Source organism: Microcaecilia unicolor, chromosome 6, assembly GCF_901765095.1.
Source record: "Microcaecilia unicolor chromosome 6, aMicUni1.1, whole genome shotgun sequence".
NCBI lineage: Eukaryota > Metazoa > Chordata > Amphibia > Gymnophiona > Siphonopidae > Microcaecilia > Microcaecilia unicolor.
In genome coordinates this window covers 314894663-314912234 of record NC_044036.1, presented here as the reverse complement: position 1 = coordinate 314912234, position 17572 = coordinate 314894663, and the positions used below count along the sequence as shown (strand labels likewise).

General features: G+C 41.9%; 1 protein-coding gene across 6 annotated transcripts in view; it reads right to left on the bottom strand.

The window, feature by feature from the left end:
- RNF157 (ring finger protein 157) overlaps window positions 1-17572 on the bottom strand; it is a 121561-nt gene that overhangs the window by 35804 nt on the left and 68185 nt on the right. For all 6 annotated transcript variants that reach the window (XM_030208208.1, XM_030208210.1, XM_030208213.1 and 3 more), the window contains exons 7-14: window positions 17197-17240; window positions 16466-16513; window positions 16008-16079; window positions 14299-14458; window positions 7333-7445; window positions 5240-5478; window positions 3174-3279; window positions 1291-1402 (exon numbers count right to left, since the gene is read on the bottom strand). In XM_030208208.1, the coding sequence (XP_030064068.1) occupies window positions 1291-1402; window positions 3174-3279; window positions 5240-5478; window positions 7333-7445; window positions 14299-14458; window positions 16008-16079; window positions 16466-16513; window positions 17197-17240 (894 nt within the window). The remainder of the gene's footprint in view (window positions 1-1290; window positions 1403-3173; window positions 3280-5239; window positions 5479-7332; window positions 7446-14298; window positions 14459-16007; window positions 16080-16465; window positions 16514-17196; window positions 17241-17572) is intronic.

The following is a 17572-nucleotide window of genomic DNA, read 5'->3' as shown; positions in this document are numbered from 1 at the left end:
GGACTAAAATTCACTGTGAAAAGAGGGATCAAGGATAACCCCTGTTCAGTCAGAAGCTTTGCTTTGTATCTCCAAGACCTTGACACTACACTGTAGCACAAGGAAAGAGCAAAATTTTACTCCCACCAAGCCACAAATACCACTTTCAGCAATACCCAATATTGCTTAGATAATCTGAAGATATATCAAAGTCAAAAGTGGATCCTACTATATAAGGCAACACAATAACCTACGTGTCTTTATAGAACCGGCTCTTACAATGATCTCCACTAGTGTACAATGAAAGTGTAAAATTTGCACATGTACATATTGTCCCTGAATGTAACTGCTTGAGCTACCAATGAAAAGGCACAAGCTAAAAACCCAAACCAACTATGCGTGTGCATGCGTATATTAAAATACATGTGTTCATCACAATGCCCAAACTAGTCCCCAGAAAATGCCTATGTGTAGTTAGTGTAAAAGTAGAAGCATTTACTTTTACATGGATATACCCAAGCACTAAGACTGTGTAATGTTTTACACATGAACAAGTGAGGACATCATACAGAGTACGGCTCATGGAATTCTTTCCAACTCATCCGCACAAAAATGCTTGTGTATGTTTTCGGGCGTGGGGGGGGGGGCAGTGTTGAGAGCAGGAGTAGCCTAGTGGGCTTTGATCCTGATCAACTGGGTTCAATTCCCACTGCAGTTCCTTGGGACTCTGGGCAAGTCACTTAACCCTCTTGTCCCAGGTACAAAATAACACAGTAACATAGTAAATGACGGCAGATAAAGACCTGTACGGTCCATCCAGTCTGCCCTTAAAGATAAGCCTGTATATAATGTATAAACCATTTTGACTGTAACCACAGAAAGGCAGTATTATCAAGTCCCATCCCCTTTCCTTTACATGCTTGCATTGTGTGTGCTTTCTATGCATCTGATCAGGACAGAAGGCAGTTTGAAAGGCACAATTATATAATCACTATAATACAGAGGATCAGTGTATTTATACTGCTTCTCCCATAGATATTAGAGTATTTGGGGGGGGCTTTATTTACCCCCCCCCAAATATACTCCACTTCTACAGCACAAACATTTCCTCCAGATCACCTCCTCGCTTCCTGTGACTAAACATGCCTTCCAGTTCTCCGCCCCCACTACCACTTTACACATGGAAAAAGCTTTATGCAAGTACTCCTCTCCGGGACTCAAATGTTATTCAACCATCTCGGAGTATCACAGTAATCATTCTGAAATGAAAATCAACTTTAGCCACCCTGGGAACACACAAACATCCCTTACCTTCAGGTGATGTGATAGTAGATGACAAAGGCGTTCCTGTACATGATGACTGGTCGATGGCCCCAGAGGAGGAAAAGGTGAGGTTCTCGCTGTCTGGTGTGATACCGCATTCCTTGGTAAAGAACAAACAACTCAGAACAAGAAATCTGGACTTTCTCACAGAAGGAAAAAAAAAAGGCTTGGATAAAGAGTACAGATATTTGTTTCTAATTTTGTCAGATAGGCGAGGATTATTAGGTCTTAGAAATCACCAGGTGATAAGTGGATTGTATATATTTCCTATTTTTTTTCTTATATTCTCTCTGTATCCCCATTAATGTAAGCTGGATTGTTTTCTGAATTGCATGTTTATGCATGTAAATTATTCAAAAAAATTCTTAAAAAGGGACTTCAAAAACTCTTGGAGAGGCAGGAGGTGTTAATACCCAGTTAATCACACCATGACTTTCACCACCCTTTACTAAATCTGCACAGACTGATTACAGACTTGTTAGTGTTATCTTGCACTAATCCATTTCCGACCCAATACTTAGCATTATCAACATATTTCATGCTGTTTCACATCTCAATGCACTAAAGTCCCGTTAAAGCACCAATCGTTATTTCCAACTCATTAAAAATTATCAAATTGGAAATAGCGAGCAATGATCAGAAGAAACAGGATGCAAATGAGCTGCTCGCATGCAAATGTAGTCAAGCTCATGTTAAGAGCGCCCGAAACAAAACTGCCTTACCGCTGCAAAATTTATTGCCAAGTCAGAGCAGGAATTAGGGTGTTGGAAGTGAGAATGTCCCATGATTCTCTCATGATTATTTGTGCAAAATCTGCTGGTTTTGCTTTTGGAAGCAGAAGGAAGCCCGTGCAAGCCCTTAAGCGCAGGACGTGAGAAACAGCAGACCCATGCGAAAGCACACATTGGCATCTGTTTCCTGCATGTGTTCAAGCTTTAAAAAAAAAATTTTTTTTTAATTAAAAACGCTTATATTTAGGCCATAGAAAACAAACAAATGCCAATGTGTGCTTCATGTTTGGGTTTTACCAGGCGCATGCGCACAGGAGTCGAGCTTACCACGGAATTCTTCTGCGAATGCATCAAGCACAATCCTCCTGCCAAACTCCCTAATGCTCAACTATGAGCGTGCCTATATTTGCATCTCATTAGCATTGTGTATTAGGGGGACGTTCTTCTGCACTGTTCCTGTGGTATTTTTACGGCACTATTCAGAGTAGCACCAAAGTTTTCAGCATCAGGGCCCAAGTTCTTTACTATGTCTTCCCCTCCCCCACTGAGATATACAGCACACAATCTTGAACCTGATCGGTCCTTGCCATTTTCAGGAGTCAGACCATAAAAGTCTGCCCAGTATTGGCCCTACTTCCCAACTACTGGAGTTGTCATCAAAACCCACTCCAGCCTATCCTAATCTGTCTTGCCATATACAGAACACAGACTGTAGAAGTCTGTCCGGCATTGACTTCTCTTTCCTACTGCTGGTGCCACCATCTAAGCACCACTCCTGTGCGTCATAAATGAACTTATACCTGTTGATGTGTTAACTTTTGTTCTGATACTATTCTCTTTCTATTTAAGAACCCTTTGTGTCCATCCCATGCGTTTTTGAATTCCGTCACTGTTTTCCTCTCCAGTACCTCACTGGAAGAGCATTCCAGGCTTTTAAATTTTACCTTTACATTTTCAGCTCAGTTAATAGTGGTGAGTATCTCAGCCTTTTAGGAGACTCTGTGCTAGCTGGACCACTATGGACCCTTCCACAGCGACAGGTTCTGGTATTAAAAATCAGACTTCTCTGAACAGCCTGCAGCACTGGACACATAGCTCAGCCAGCCTATAAGCCATAGCAGGCATGGTTCTTATCCTCACCTCTCCATGTTGAAAGGACTTTCTCCTAGAAAGTTCGACTTCCGATCTGCTGCAAGACCTCTCGTACTCTTCTTCATGCAACACTGAGGAATTCTGCGAGATGGATCTGATTAGCAAACAGAAGGAAAAGGAGGAGGGAGGGGGAAAAAAAAAGATTATAGAGAAATGAAATAGCCAGTGTTGCACAAAATCACTAGACATGGTTCCCAACTGAGCCTGGTGACATTCCACAAACTACTAAACCTTCCACTGCCATTTCAAAGATGTGGCATTCAAGCCACAGCTTCTCACCTCTGGAAATCTCCGCTGACACTTGGTTGATATTTATTTGTTACATTTGTATCCCACATTTTCCCACCTATTTGTAGGTTCAATGTGGCTTACATCGTGCCGGAGAGCTGTGTGCAGACTCCGGAGTAAACAAATACAAGGTGGTGATGTGGTAGGATGAAGGTTCGTGTGGTAGGATCACATAGAGTAACCCTACAACGGGAGAGTTGTGTAGTGACTATTACGAACTTTAATGTTGGTGTGTCGCAGAGATCAGGCATTTATGTTGGAACGGTAGGGTATGCCTTTTTAAACAGATGGGTTTTAAGTGATTTTCTGAACTGTAAGTGGTCATACGTGGTTTTCAAGGCTTTTGGTAGAGCATTCCACATTTGGGCGCTGATGTAGGAGAAACTGTAATGGAGTTTGATAGTCTCATCCTGGTTCCCACCGAATATTTATCCACTTCAGAAAACTATAATACAGAGTGGGACACTTCACCCAAAAACTAACTTGGGAGATGCCCAAGGCTAGGCAGGTAAATTAAAAAAAAAAATTAGAGAACACATTGGCAGGATTAGTGTGCACAAATGATGCAGAAGGGAGAGGAAAACATGAACCTAAACACTGGCAGAGAAGCAAGCAGAACCTTCTGCATTACACTGGAAACATCAAAAATCCACAGTATGAAAAAAAAAAAAAAAGACCTCTAGTATTATTCTCAGTCACAATAAAAGTTATTTGAAAAAACCATACTATCTGCCCACATCCTAATGTCCTCAATGGAAACTCGACAAGAAGACAGATAGCCTTGCCCAGAGATCCGTATATGCTGGTCTCCTGGTTTTATTTAATTGTTCTCTTGCCACAGAGTTTGGCTTGGGCAAAGCCACTAGACAACTTGTAAAGGGTCATGGATTTGATATACCACCTTTCTGTGGTACAACCGGTTTACATATATTATATGCAGGTACTTTCTCTGCAGTGGCAATAGACTAAGATCTGAGACCCCAGTGAAGCAGCAGCAAAAGATCATCATTAGGGGGAGTTGGATGAGAAAGGCCAACTGTTGATCAATTATACTAACCATGCAAATAAACCCTGATCAGTATACTAATGATGGAAACAAATAACCCCCCCCCCCCTCGGACTAAGTATATTTAGGGTCTGATTTTATATACAGGATGTCTACGGAAGAAGTCCCAAAAAGTGTCCATTTTAAGACTGTGTTATAAAGTACATAGGTGCCTAGGTTGCCTTTATAAAATAAAGCAGCCCCTGTAACGTGTAAAATATTGACACACTATAATAATAAATCTGAGCATTAAAACGAGCGTGCACAGCGACTGAAAACAGAACAGGGCTCCAGGCAATGTGAGACCAGCACAGGACAAACGCTTTAGACGGTGGGGGTTGGGGACCCCCGCCAGCCAAGGTACCTTCGCAGTGGTGGGAGGGGGAAGCGGCGGCAGGAGGGCGACAGTGGGAAGGTGGGGCAGAAGTGATGGCGGGCCAAAATGTGCCCCCTCACCTTAGGCTCTAGCCCCCCCCCCCTTCCGCTGAAGTCTGGCTACGCCCCTGCTTTATATGATGTAAAAACTGTTATAAAAAATTACCCCCTTATTGATTAGCTCTCCCTTCCTCAGGTTACAACAGAATGGGCAAAAAGGCAGTGATACTAGAAAGTAAGTGAATCATGAAAAGAGGATTAGTACAGCAACCAGACTACACTGCTGTACCCTAATGATGGGCTTAGAGGATGAAAGTCAAACGTGAATGTAAAATCTGGCACTTACTTGCTCACAGTTTTGAGTTTGAGTCCTTGGCTGCTGCTGCTGTTGGACAGGCGGTCTGGAGGTGAAAGTGTCCTGATGGGGGGCAGGTGACTGTCACTTCCATAGGAAGGCAGCATCCCTGACATGTGACTGTCCCTGAGAACATGTAGCGGTGGGGCAGATGGGGAAGGTGTGAGGGGTCCATTCAGGGCTTCCAGCAAAGAAACTACCTCGTATCCAGGTGGCACATGATCAGAGGACTGTGGGACCAAACCAAGTGTTAGAAAACTAGCCAAGGCTGACAAACTTTCATTTTATTGGATGCTAATGACTTCAAAAACAGGCCCAGAAAAAAACCCAAAAATTTCAGTAAAAAATGATTTCCTGCCCGCCTCTGCTCCCAGATTACAAGCAGAAAAATTAGAATTTTTCTGTTTTCTAGGCCTTCACAATTTTGCCTTTAGACAGCAATTTCTACTTAAGAACAAAAGATGTGCTATACTGACTCAGACCAAGGTCCATCAAGCTCAGCAACTTGCCCAACTGTGGTCAATCCAAGTCACAAGTACCCAGCAGGATTCCAAAAGTAGATCCATTCCTTCTTGCTCACACCTGGCGATAAGCAGTGACTTTTCCAGGTCTACATAGCCAATAGTTTATGGACCTTTCATTCGGGAAGTTGTCTAAATCTTTTTTAAACCCAGCTATGCTAATTGCCTTGACCAAATCTTCTAACAAATGTCACAACTGCCTTTTAAGTTGAGTAACAAATACACTTTTTAACGTACTACCTATTAGGTTTCAGGCTGCCCTCTCCCCGTCTTCTTATTTGAAAGGTTAAATCATTCTAAATTTACCTGTTCTACCTACTTATGATTTTATAGGCTTTCATCATAACTCGTCTTTTGCATTTTGACTGTCTTCCTCTGAACCTTTTATAGTTGCACTATATCTTTGAGATGTGTGCAGGTCTGGTTGCCCCCAATACTTATGCTATGGAATCTGACATGGTGCAGCCATATCTTTTTATATACTTCAGTTTTGCTGAATTATCCCTGACATCCTAAGTAAGCTAACTGATAACACTCTTAAATTTACTTCACACAATACACCACTCCTAAAAGGTGGAAATATGAATGAAAAACCTTTAGGAACAGTTTCAGTGATTTAATGAAACAACTTGACAGAAGAAATTCTGGGGGAAAAAAAAGTTGTGGAAACTTGGAAAAATGAAGTCATGCTGAACCAATATAAGCCGCCGCAACAATTCAATCACTGATTCGATTATTAGTGGTCTCCTGGTGGTCAGGAAGTGTTGTGGGCTTCTTTTACAAAGCCGTGCTAGCGATTTATGTGCGGCAAGTGAAAAGAAGCCCATTCAATTCCTATGGGCTTCCGCTCATTTACTGAGCAGGAATCGCTAGTGCGGCTTTGTAAAAGAAGCCCTAATTGTTTTATTTGCAAACTTAAAACATACAGAAAGTGACTTTTTGATGTGCATATTGTGGTGAAACTAATGACTGAACAGAGTGGAACCAGTAATCGAATACTTGTGGCTTTTTGCTTGCTCAGCATGACTAAAATAGAAATTTCCCCAGAAATCCATCTGTCAGATTGTTTGGCTGAATAAACTGCTGAAACAATAGTGCTAACAGTTTCCCTAAGGTTCTTAAGTTTAGCAGACTTAGGGTTAACCAACTCCTTATACATTTTTTACAGGACAAGCTAATCCAGTTCTTGCTTCACTCCACTGTATGCATGGACCTGTAATGCCTGTTTTCTTACAGAAATGAGGACAAGAGGTCCACACTTGTAACATGATAATGTCAGAAGAGATGGACTCATCTGGTAACTCTTTATGAAATGAAGGAGTGGGAGGAGAAGGTGGTCTGTGCATTTCAGTTCTGAATACGAGAAACATTTCTGACAAGCATTTGTGCACAGCCTCTAAGCGTCTGAAAATAATAAATAAATAAAAAGGAGAAATCCACCGGTGCAAAAAGAAAACTCAATCTGATCCAAGATAAAATTTGGTAGTTACTGGTAAAAGGCATATTTCTGCAGCCACAAGGGGATGCGTCGGTGGGTTTTGGAATGTCAGGGTAAGAACGCACCAAGTGTTCCTCTGAATCGGATGTCTGTGAGGCGATGACTGGACTGAATCTAGTTGGAGATCGGGGACCTGGTTTCTTCCTCATCGCCCGGATCTGAAGCAAGGCTCGGAATGCTGCACGGGGGAGGGGGAGAGAGACACACACAGATACATCAACATTCTTTTTCAAAGGATGACAAGGAATACAAAGACAGATTATACACAGCCTTCCATCTTACGTGGATTCCAACATTATTTGTCAATACATGCTTGCGCAAAATATTCACACTGTCACCTCAGGCTAATCAGCATTGATGTATGATCCATATGAGCTTCCACAGGATAAGAGAGAACGATGTTATTACCATCCTGGGCAAAATGAGGTATGAAAAAGTGACTTGCCCAAGGTCACATAGAGCCACAGAAGCTCCCAGGAGTCTCCTTGCTTGTAGCTCACTGCTCATCTCTGCCACCAAGTATGTTCTTATTCCACTGACCACCCAACACCCTCCCCACCTTCCTATCCCCAGGATAGGATGCCTAAATTTGGATATCAAAAACATACTGCTCAGTACTATGGCTGAGTCACAGAAGTGCTAATTAGAAGCCTGCAAATCAAAAGCAAAGTGCCATTTAGTGATCTTCTGATTTAATTAAATTGTTTCAATATGTTAAAATGCTACAGTGCTTCTTCGCTCTTTAATTTGTCATCCATGTAATGTGAAACTTGAAGCATCTTTATGCTATTTACTGTAGTATTAAATGCATTTAGTGCAAGAATAAAATTCCTGTTCTGTTCAGTGTTTATTCATTTTGGAATCAAAGAAATTCGAGAGTATGCATGAACTAGAGCTGTACCAAATAGTATATTTTACTATTCAGCTGAATACAAATAACAGGCATTCAGCTTTAAAAAATCATTTGAAAAGCAACGTGAAATCAGAGATCAAGTGTTTATTTCAGTTAGATTAAGCACAGTACACCTCCGGATTATTCATATTCAAATTTAAAATACAAATAACGTATTTGGGACTGCATCGAATCCAAATATTTGGTACAGTCCTAGCATGAAATAAAGTCTGTGTGCCCTCTTACACATTAACACCATAATGGACCGCCATTAGTATAAAACCTATCATGTGACAGTACAGGCAAGATTCAAATTCACAGCAAATGCATTGATAATAATTAATGCTTTAAGTGCAGTGGCAAAGGGGGGCCTGCGCTGGTGTCGGCGCATGTTTTTGACGCTCGTCAAGGCCTCCTTTTATTGCAGTGGGTAAAAGGCAGGTCCGCGCTAACTGGGCAGTGATTACTGCCAGGCACACACCGGCGCTACAAAAAAAAAATTAATATTTTTTGCAGTGCCAGAAATGGTGCACACTGGGGGAGGGAACTACCGCTGTGCTGCTGTGGTAGCCCGGCGATACTTCCCTTTGTAAAAAGGGCCCCTAATGGCACAGAAGTCCATGAGCTCAGTATGGTGTAGTACATGGAGTCAGATGTTTCAAATAATTCATAGGTAGAAGCCGACATAGATAAAGAACAAAAGCCCTTACAGTAAGCCAAACAGACAAACACAGAGAAGTGAAGGTGACAGACAGTAACCGGACAATGTAAAAAGTTCAAAAATGTATTAGTATCCAAGACTCAACACGGACTGTGTTTCAGGCTATTTAGGCCTGATTCAGGCGTCTTCACGGGATGTTAACCAATGGTCTGTCTGGTGTCTATTATAACAACAAATGAAAATGCTGGTTGTAATGCCCCAGCATAAGTACATAAGTACATAAGTAGTGCCATACTGGGAAAGACCAAAGGTCCATCTAGCCCAGCATCCTGTCACCGACAGTGGCCAATCCAGGTCAAGGGCACCTGGCACGCTCCCCAAACGTAAAAACATTCCAGACAAGTTATACCTAAAAATGCGGAATTTTTCCAAGTCCATTTAATAGCGGTCTATGGACTTGTCCTTTAGGAATCTATCTAACCCCTTTTTAAACTCCTTCAAGCTAACCGCCCGTACCACGTTCTCCGGCAATGAATTCCAGAGTCTAATTACAGTGCCAGTTCTGCTAAGTGGAATTAAAATGTCGGTCCAACAACAAAGTTGGCTGAATACTTTCTCTATAAATTGTGGTAGCGTCGAAGGCAGAAATCAAAATCAAATATTGGTTAACATCCAGCCTAATAGGTTGAAACACAGCCCATGTCGAGGCTTGGATACTAATACATTTTTGAAGTTTTTACATCGTCTGGTTACTGTCACAATCAGCTTCGCTGTGTTTGTCTCTGCTAAAAAATTCATATTCAGCAGCATTATACTTATAGTCAGTATCACTGAACATATCAACATACACAGACATTTTGCTTTATATAAGATCTATGTAGAAGGGCTGAATATCGGTCCTCCATATATAGCTTATATGTCTGGCTTGGATGCAGGAACACACACAAGTATAACCAGGATAATACCTCAGCAGTTTGAAGAAAATTGATTGCTAATGTATTTTGTGTGCAGGTTTTTTCTTATGTGGGAGAGCAGTTGATGTATAGCTGTGGTGCTGTGTGGTTTGTATGGTTTTAGATCAGTGTTTCCCAAGCTGGTCCTGGAGAATCCTCTTTCCAGTCAGGTTTTTAGTATATCCACAATGAATATGTATGACATTGATTTGCATACACTGCCTCCACTTTATGCAAATCTATTTCATGCACATTCATTGTGGATATCCTGAAAACCTGACTACTACTACTTAACATTTCTAAAGCGCTACTAGAGTTATGCAGCGCTGTACAATTTAACATAGAAGGACAGTCCCTGCTCAAAGAGCTTACAATCTAAAGGACACGTAAACAGTCAGTCTGATAGGGGCAGTCAAATTGGGGCAGTCTGGATTTCCTGAAAGGTAAGAGTTAGGTGCCGATCGCAGCATTGAAGAGGTGGGCTTTAAGCAAAGACTTGAAGATGGGCAGGGAGGGGGCTTGGCATAAGGGCTCCGGAAGGCTGTTCCAAGCATAGGGTGAGGCGAGGCAGAATGAGCAGAGCCTGGAGTTGGCGGTGGTGGAGAAGGGTAATGAGAGGAGGGATTTGTCCTGTGAACAGAGGTTTCGGTCGGGAACGTAAGGGGAGATGAGGGAAGAGAGGCAGTGAGGGGCAGCAGACTGAGTGCATTTGTAGGTAAGAAGGAGAAGCTTGAACTGAATGCGGTATCTGATTGGAAGCCAGTGAAGTGACTTGAGGAGAGGGGTGATATGAGTATATCGGTTCTGGTGGAATATAAGACGTGCAGCAGAGTTCTGAACAGATTGAAGGGGGGATAGGTGGCTAAGTGGGACTGACTTGGGAAACACTGTTCTAGATTATGTATGTTCAGTTGTAAACCGCTTACATGCACTGACTTTACTATATTTATCCACAAAATGTTGGAATGATTTACCAATACAGATAAGGACCACTACTCATTATGGGGTATTCCGCAAACGTTTAAAAGCTTATTTATTTAAAAGATATGTTTTAGGGAATGTATAGCAATCAATGAGTGTTGGTACTTTATTTATTAGGTAATATGTAAGTTCTCTTCTTTTTGTGTCAATTTTACTATGAATTTCTGATGGATATACTTCATTTCTTGATGTAAGTCGCATTGAACTCTTTTTGGGAATATTGGCGACTAATAAGAAATAAAGTAAAAGATTGGGTTGAGAATCACTGGTATAAACTCTATGTAGAAGGACTGAATATTGGTCTCCATATATAGCTTACATGTGTGGCTTGCACATACCATGTATGTTATTTAAACAGGGCCCTTAATTTCTTTTGCTACTGTTTTGTACATTTTCATTTTTTTTTTTAATTTTATACTTTATGCTCTTTAAAAATATTTCTTAAAAAGATTTAGTTTCTTTTGCTACTGGTTTGTAAATTTTCATTTTTTATTTTTACTTTATGCTCTTTTAAAATATTTCTTAAACAAATTTAGGGCCCTGTTTACTAAGCCACGCTGTAAGCGCGCTACATTTTTAGAGCATGCTAATGCACCATAGAGATATGCTGCACCAGACGCCTCCAGAATCGCTTCGTGTTTGAGCTGAGGAGAGCTCCAGAACCCTTCACGAGATGGGAAAAAGGAGAGGGAAGGTGCGGGAGTTACCCTCAACCCCGGCTGGAACTCAATCTTCACAGCAACCGATGCTGGAAAGATTTGGGGTGACGATGGGACCTCAATCCACTTCTTCCCCGAATACTGGAGTCGAACTTTCTGAATCGGCCGGCAGTGTAGATGGGGTTTCTTTAAGCCCCGTCGTGCGTGCGACTCCCCCACAGCTGGGTGGAGGAAGCAAGGAAGCGGAGCCTGATGCTCAGCTTGCTGGAGAAGACGAGCGGAACGTGCAGAGAGGGAGCCCGCCCTTGCTAGTCGAGATGGTGGAGAGTGGCCTGGTGGGACAATATATTTCAAATATACCGTCCAAGATAATTACTACTTTGAACCAGACCCTTAAAGCACCCCCCCGGAGTTTTCAGTGGGATTAATGAGTAAACCAGCTGTAGTGACGATGGGTCACTCTGGGACTTATACCTTGCATTCTTCTTTGCAATCTTTGACTTTGAAAAATACATTGGAGATTAAGGCTTTGTCTGAGGCAGTCCTAATCCAGGAACAGATAAACATCCGACAGTTTTCTGAAGTGAAACGAATTGAGGAAGACTTAAGTAAATTGGAGAACTTGAGTCAAGTCTCAATTTTTTTTTTAACTTTATGCTGTTTTAAAATATATTTCTTAAACAGATTTAGTTGCTTTTTTACTGCTTTATAAATTCTCATTTTTTTTAATTAAAGAAGTTTAACTTTGTGAATTTAAACGGAATTTTCATTTAATCATATTGATATTCCCTTATGACCAAGGGATCTCCACAGACTGCCTACTACCAAGGTATGGCCACATCTCTATTCATAGATTACAGTAACCACTGTAGACAAGGGTTGCTAATATACTTGCTGCAAATTTCAACGCAGTCTGCAATATAAACAAGACAACCTCTTTCTGAAAACAGCACCTCAATGTTTGGCCAGTCAAGAGATCTGATCGGCTGTACTTTGAGGTCACACTGGTTCCTATTTGTAACAGGATACAGTTCAAGATTGTGACCCTGGTGCACAAGACTCTATGGGCTAGATTCTATATACAGCACCTGAAAATTCCACATGGAAAAAATAATACGCCTAGGCATATTCTCCAGAGTATGATTAAATTTTATATAATAGGCTTAAATTTCTGCACAGCATATAGAATATGCTGAGTGCCTCTCCACTCAACCAAATTTAGTTGTGGCCATTTACGCCATGTTTTACTTGGTGTAAATCCCGACTCCTAAATAAGGCTTACAGCAGGTGTATTCTATGACAGCGAAAATAGATTTTAGAAACACCCATGCCCCGACCCCTTTTCAACTATGCAATTCAGCATTTAAGCACACCTTGTTAGGAGTAGCCTAATGGTTAGTGCAGCAGGCTTTGATCCCGACAACCTGGGTTTGATTCCCACTGCAGCTCTTTGAACATTCGGCAGTCACTTAACCCTCCATTGCCCCAGGTATCAAAACTTTGAATGAGCCCTCTAGTGTCAAAGAAAGTACCTGCATATAATGTGTACAGCACTGTGAACATCTAGTAGCGCTATAGAAATGAGTAGTAATAGTAATACGCTTAGCGAGTGGTGCTCATAAATATTAATTAATGCCAATTAGTGCTGATAATTGCTTAACATCTAATTGATAGCACTGATTAGCTAGATAACCAATTAAGTTACGCACATTGTTATAGAATACGCTTTGATTTCCATGTGGAAATTAAGGCACGATATACAGAATCCGGCAGTATATGCCAAGATAACCCTTCTATTTATCCTTTTTTTTTTACTCCATACACCCTGACTCGGTCCCTTTGTCTGATGAAAGAGTTCCCTCTATCCAATCCATCTGTTTCATAAGCCCGACTGGATTCTACCAGGAACAGTACCTTCTATGTTAGTACCATCACTCTGGAAAGCCTTAGCATCAGCCTTCTACATAGAACCATTGTGCAAGAAAGTTTCAGTACAATCTTCAGATGCTCTTGTTTACTGGGTGCACCCAAACACCATTCAAGGAAATAGTGGACTGAGAAATGGTGCCTATGTCTGTATTTTCTTGTCTTTTTCTTGATGCTAGACTCAGAAATGTATTTTCAAAGTATTTAGACTTACAAAGTTCCATGAAACTTTGTAAGTCTAAGGGGTCCTTTTACTAAGGTGCAATGAAAAATGGCTTGCGGTAGTGTAGGCACGGGTTATGGGTGCGTGCCGATCCACTTTTCAGCGCGCCTGTAAAAAAAGGCCTTGTTTAAAATTTTTGCGCCTGTAAAAAAAGGCCTCTTAAAATTTTTGCGGCAAGATCAAAATTGCCGGTTGTCCATTTTGGGTCTGTGACCTTACTGCCAGCTATTGACCTAGTGGTAAAGTCTCATGCGGTAACTGGGTGGTAATGACCTATGCGTGCCAAATACCACTTGGCGAATATCCGATATGTGCGCTAGAAAATAGAAATGATTTTTCAGCCGTGCTTATCGGATGCGCACCAAAAATGGAATTACCGCAACAGACACACGGTAGCCGGGTGGTAACTCCATTTTGGCACACGTCGGGTGCGTAGAGCCTTACGCAGCTTATTAAAAGGACCTCCAAGTGTTTCAAAATAGGCCTCATAGTAACCTATGGAAGTTTGTACGTCTAAATGCTTTGAAAATGAGCCCCATAGCCTCTTTACTACTTTCTCTTACTGATGAAGTCTTACGCCTGGGCACGGTTTTCTTAACTTCTCCGTTTGTGTCCTGTCGAATTACTGGCATTCCTTCCTGCTTCTCCAGAGTTTTGTTATGTAAACTGCTTTGTTGTAATTGCTATGAAAGGTGGTATAGTAAGTTTTAATAAGCATAAACTCTTATGGCCTTACGCAGTCTGCAAATGGGGCAGTTGTTGGCCTGGTAGCGCAGGGTGTCAGCACAGGTGTTGCAGAGACAGAGGTGGCGACATGGCAAAATCAACGTGTCCCGGACATCTGAGAGACACACTACGCACTCCGCGCTGTTATCGCTCACTTCGTCCTCAGCCACCTACCCCCGGGGAGGAGAAACAAAAACATATGGTTCAGCCTCATCACTTTCTGAGGTTACCGCAAGGTGCCAGCTAGAAATCATTACCAGCATAATATGCAAAATTTCCCAACTTTGTTTTTTGTAATAATTTGTTTTATTTGCCCACAACCTTCTCCCTGCTCCTTTAGGTTTGTAATCTGCTAGGGTTATGGTCTATGCGCTTCATTCCCCATTTTAAATATAATTTTTTTTTTTTGCCTGCTATTATGAATGATGGTCAAGGCAGCTTATAACATTACTAGTACTTGGGTACAAAAGTCTCTTCCCTAATTAGCTTACATCTGAGTTCACCCTGATAGTACAGCAGCTGCATAGCTGAGATGCCCGCCAATGCTCACTTCCTCAGCTCCCTGCAGCTTCCCCACCACCTCCACATCCTCTAGTGCTGGATGGCATGTAATGCTGCACAGGATGTATATCCATATGTGCAGTCTGCTGCACTGACCCCAAACAAGAAGCACCCAAGGAGATGCCTTTAATATTCATCATATTTACAGCTTATAAAACAACACAATACTTGTATAATCTCACAAGCAATGCAGTGCTGAAAATGTGGCCTCTCCTTACTGCATTAATTCTCCATTTCAAAGCTATCTTACAGTGAAGATACAGTCAACACTTTCATTTTGTGTTTCTCATTTTGCTCACAGTCTTTATGGATGATGTGTATTTTGTACTGTAGTAAACCCTTCGTCCTCTCTCAATTAACATACTCGGAGGCTGGTACAGAAGGCCGCATGGCTTCTACCACAATTAGTGTTCCAAAAATACTGCAGCATGCTACAAGTAATTAAGAATGCAAATTACTGCAGTATTAAAAATCGCTCCTGCTTCAAGTGCCGCTATCTTGAAAAATGTCAGCGGCTGCCTTCTGTTAAGGTATACCTTGGGGGGGGGGGGGGGGGGGATGGGGGCATGGGAGAATAAAAAATTCAAATCTCTAGTGTCTAGGTTAAGTTGGAGGGTGGGGTCCACTAGATGCCAGAAAGTTATTAAGTCAAGGCAAGAGGGTAGGGGTGCACTAGAAAACCAATGAATTTTTATTTAGGTTCAGGGGCAGGGGGGATGGGTCAGAAGAGCGAGGGAGGCCACTAGGACTTATGCAGAATGCTAGCAAGGACAGGAAGGTCAGGTGAGTGGGGGGGGGGGGGGGGGGGGGGGGGAGGAAGGATACTGTTAAATACTCCCTCCTCAGCCAATCCTTCTACACTGCTTCTGACTTTGCAAAAATATTTTTTGCATTGTGCACACATCAAAACCCTGTGTTTGGTCTGCATTGCTCCAAAATTGGTAATGACCACATTTGCATTCATTTTCATACAGTGTGTGGTCATGTTTACTTGCAAGTTAACACCCATTCCCAACCCCTTTTTGCATTGTTCAACCATTAACTTTCATGTAAACCCTGCGGTTTGGCTCATGGTAGCTTTCTGCATCGGTGCCTTAGTTCCTCCACTACTCCTCTGCCATCCCATATCACAACCAACCTGAAGAACCACACTCTTACCTTAGATTCCTGTGTATTCCACTTGTTTTCTATCCCATAGATCTCCTGTAGTAGGTAGCTTACCCCATCTACCTGAAGGCAAACAGAGAGGCCAAGTTCAATGAATAGTGTTGGGTGCAAACTCTGGAAGTCTCATGGAAACAGACTTTGCAAAGGGTCTCTGCTTAGACAGAAGCCTACCTGAAGCCTCATTTCTAGCAAGCTGCTGTGAAGAAAGAGTCAGCAGACCTTGCACCTCCACATGCTGCTATAAACTGCCCTTTATGAGCTCATTGGGCTCTGAGAATCTAGAAGGCATTGCGTTTCCTTGGGGTTTCAGATTCTAGTACTGCTCATGTATGTTTTTTGTATTCCGCACAGAACTTTGGATATTGCCGCTAATAAAAAAACTACTACTAGATTGAAATTTCACAAGCTGAACCCGATAACTTTCATTACAGTCTAAAAGGAAAGCTCACCACTTGCTTCTGTTTGAGAGGCTTCACACAGAAACTCCCATCCGCGTGCTATGGAGAAATAAAGAAAGGATTCCAGGGGTAAGTATCATTTTTTACACCGGTTTAACACAACAGCGATATATCTATACTTGTAGATGTACAGGTATGTATGCAGTCGTGCAACTTTATAAAAGACCTTTTCCATGGCAAAACAGGTTTTGCATGCAGAGTAAGCTCTTTATAAAGGAAGAGCATGTGCCCATGAGTGCCTTTTCCCAGTGGATTTTATATATACAGGTAAGATTCAATAAGTTAGCTGTGTCATTCCAAAATACCTAGGCCTTTTCATTGCTTGCATCTCCCTATGAAAGCCCACTGCTTTTCCGTCAACCACACTTTCAAAGCGACTTTCAAAACTGTGTGGGCAGATGGCATATCCTTTTTTGAAAACTAGTGGTGTGGGGGAAGGAGGGGAGAACCAACCGCACAGATTTGTGCTCACTTTCTGCTGGTCCTTTTTTCAGACCAGTCTTTTTATTTTTTTTTAAAAGAGATGAAACTACATGTGCTGTTGTCTAACCCCACCCTAGAAAATGCGAGTGCAAACCTTGCAGTGCAGTTTGCACCTAAACAGGCGACTGAAAATTCCCTCCCCCATATTGCATATTTTCAGCAGTTATTTATTAGCACAAAGCCCTGCTGCACAGACTGCAAATAAGGTAGAAAAGATGGCATGAACGCTCGCGACATACCTTCTCAAATGTAGCCAGCAGCACATGGGAGTGACCAGTGTGTTCTGTGAGACACAAAAAGAGAAAGGCACCAAGATGTTAACATGCTTGAACATGAAAACATGGCTGGTTGGACATTAGTACACTATAAAGAGTGTATATCCTATGCATGGTGAAAAATAAACCACCACTTCCAGTCCCATCTGAAAAGAGTTATCAAAGGACACCTGCGTATGCCCTGAAAACTTTACTGATACTAGAAGGAAAGAGAGAGGGAAGGAATTTTTGATCTAGCTCACACCTTTTTTTTTCCTCACTAGTAACTCAAAGTGAGTTATGTTCAGGTGCTGTAGATATTTCCCTGTCCCCAGAAGGCTCACAATCTGGCACCCAGATG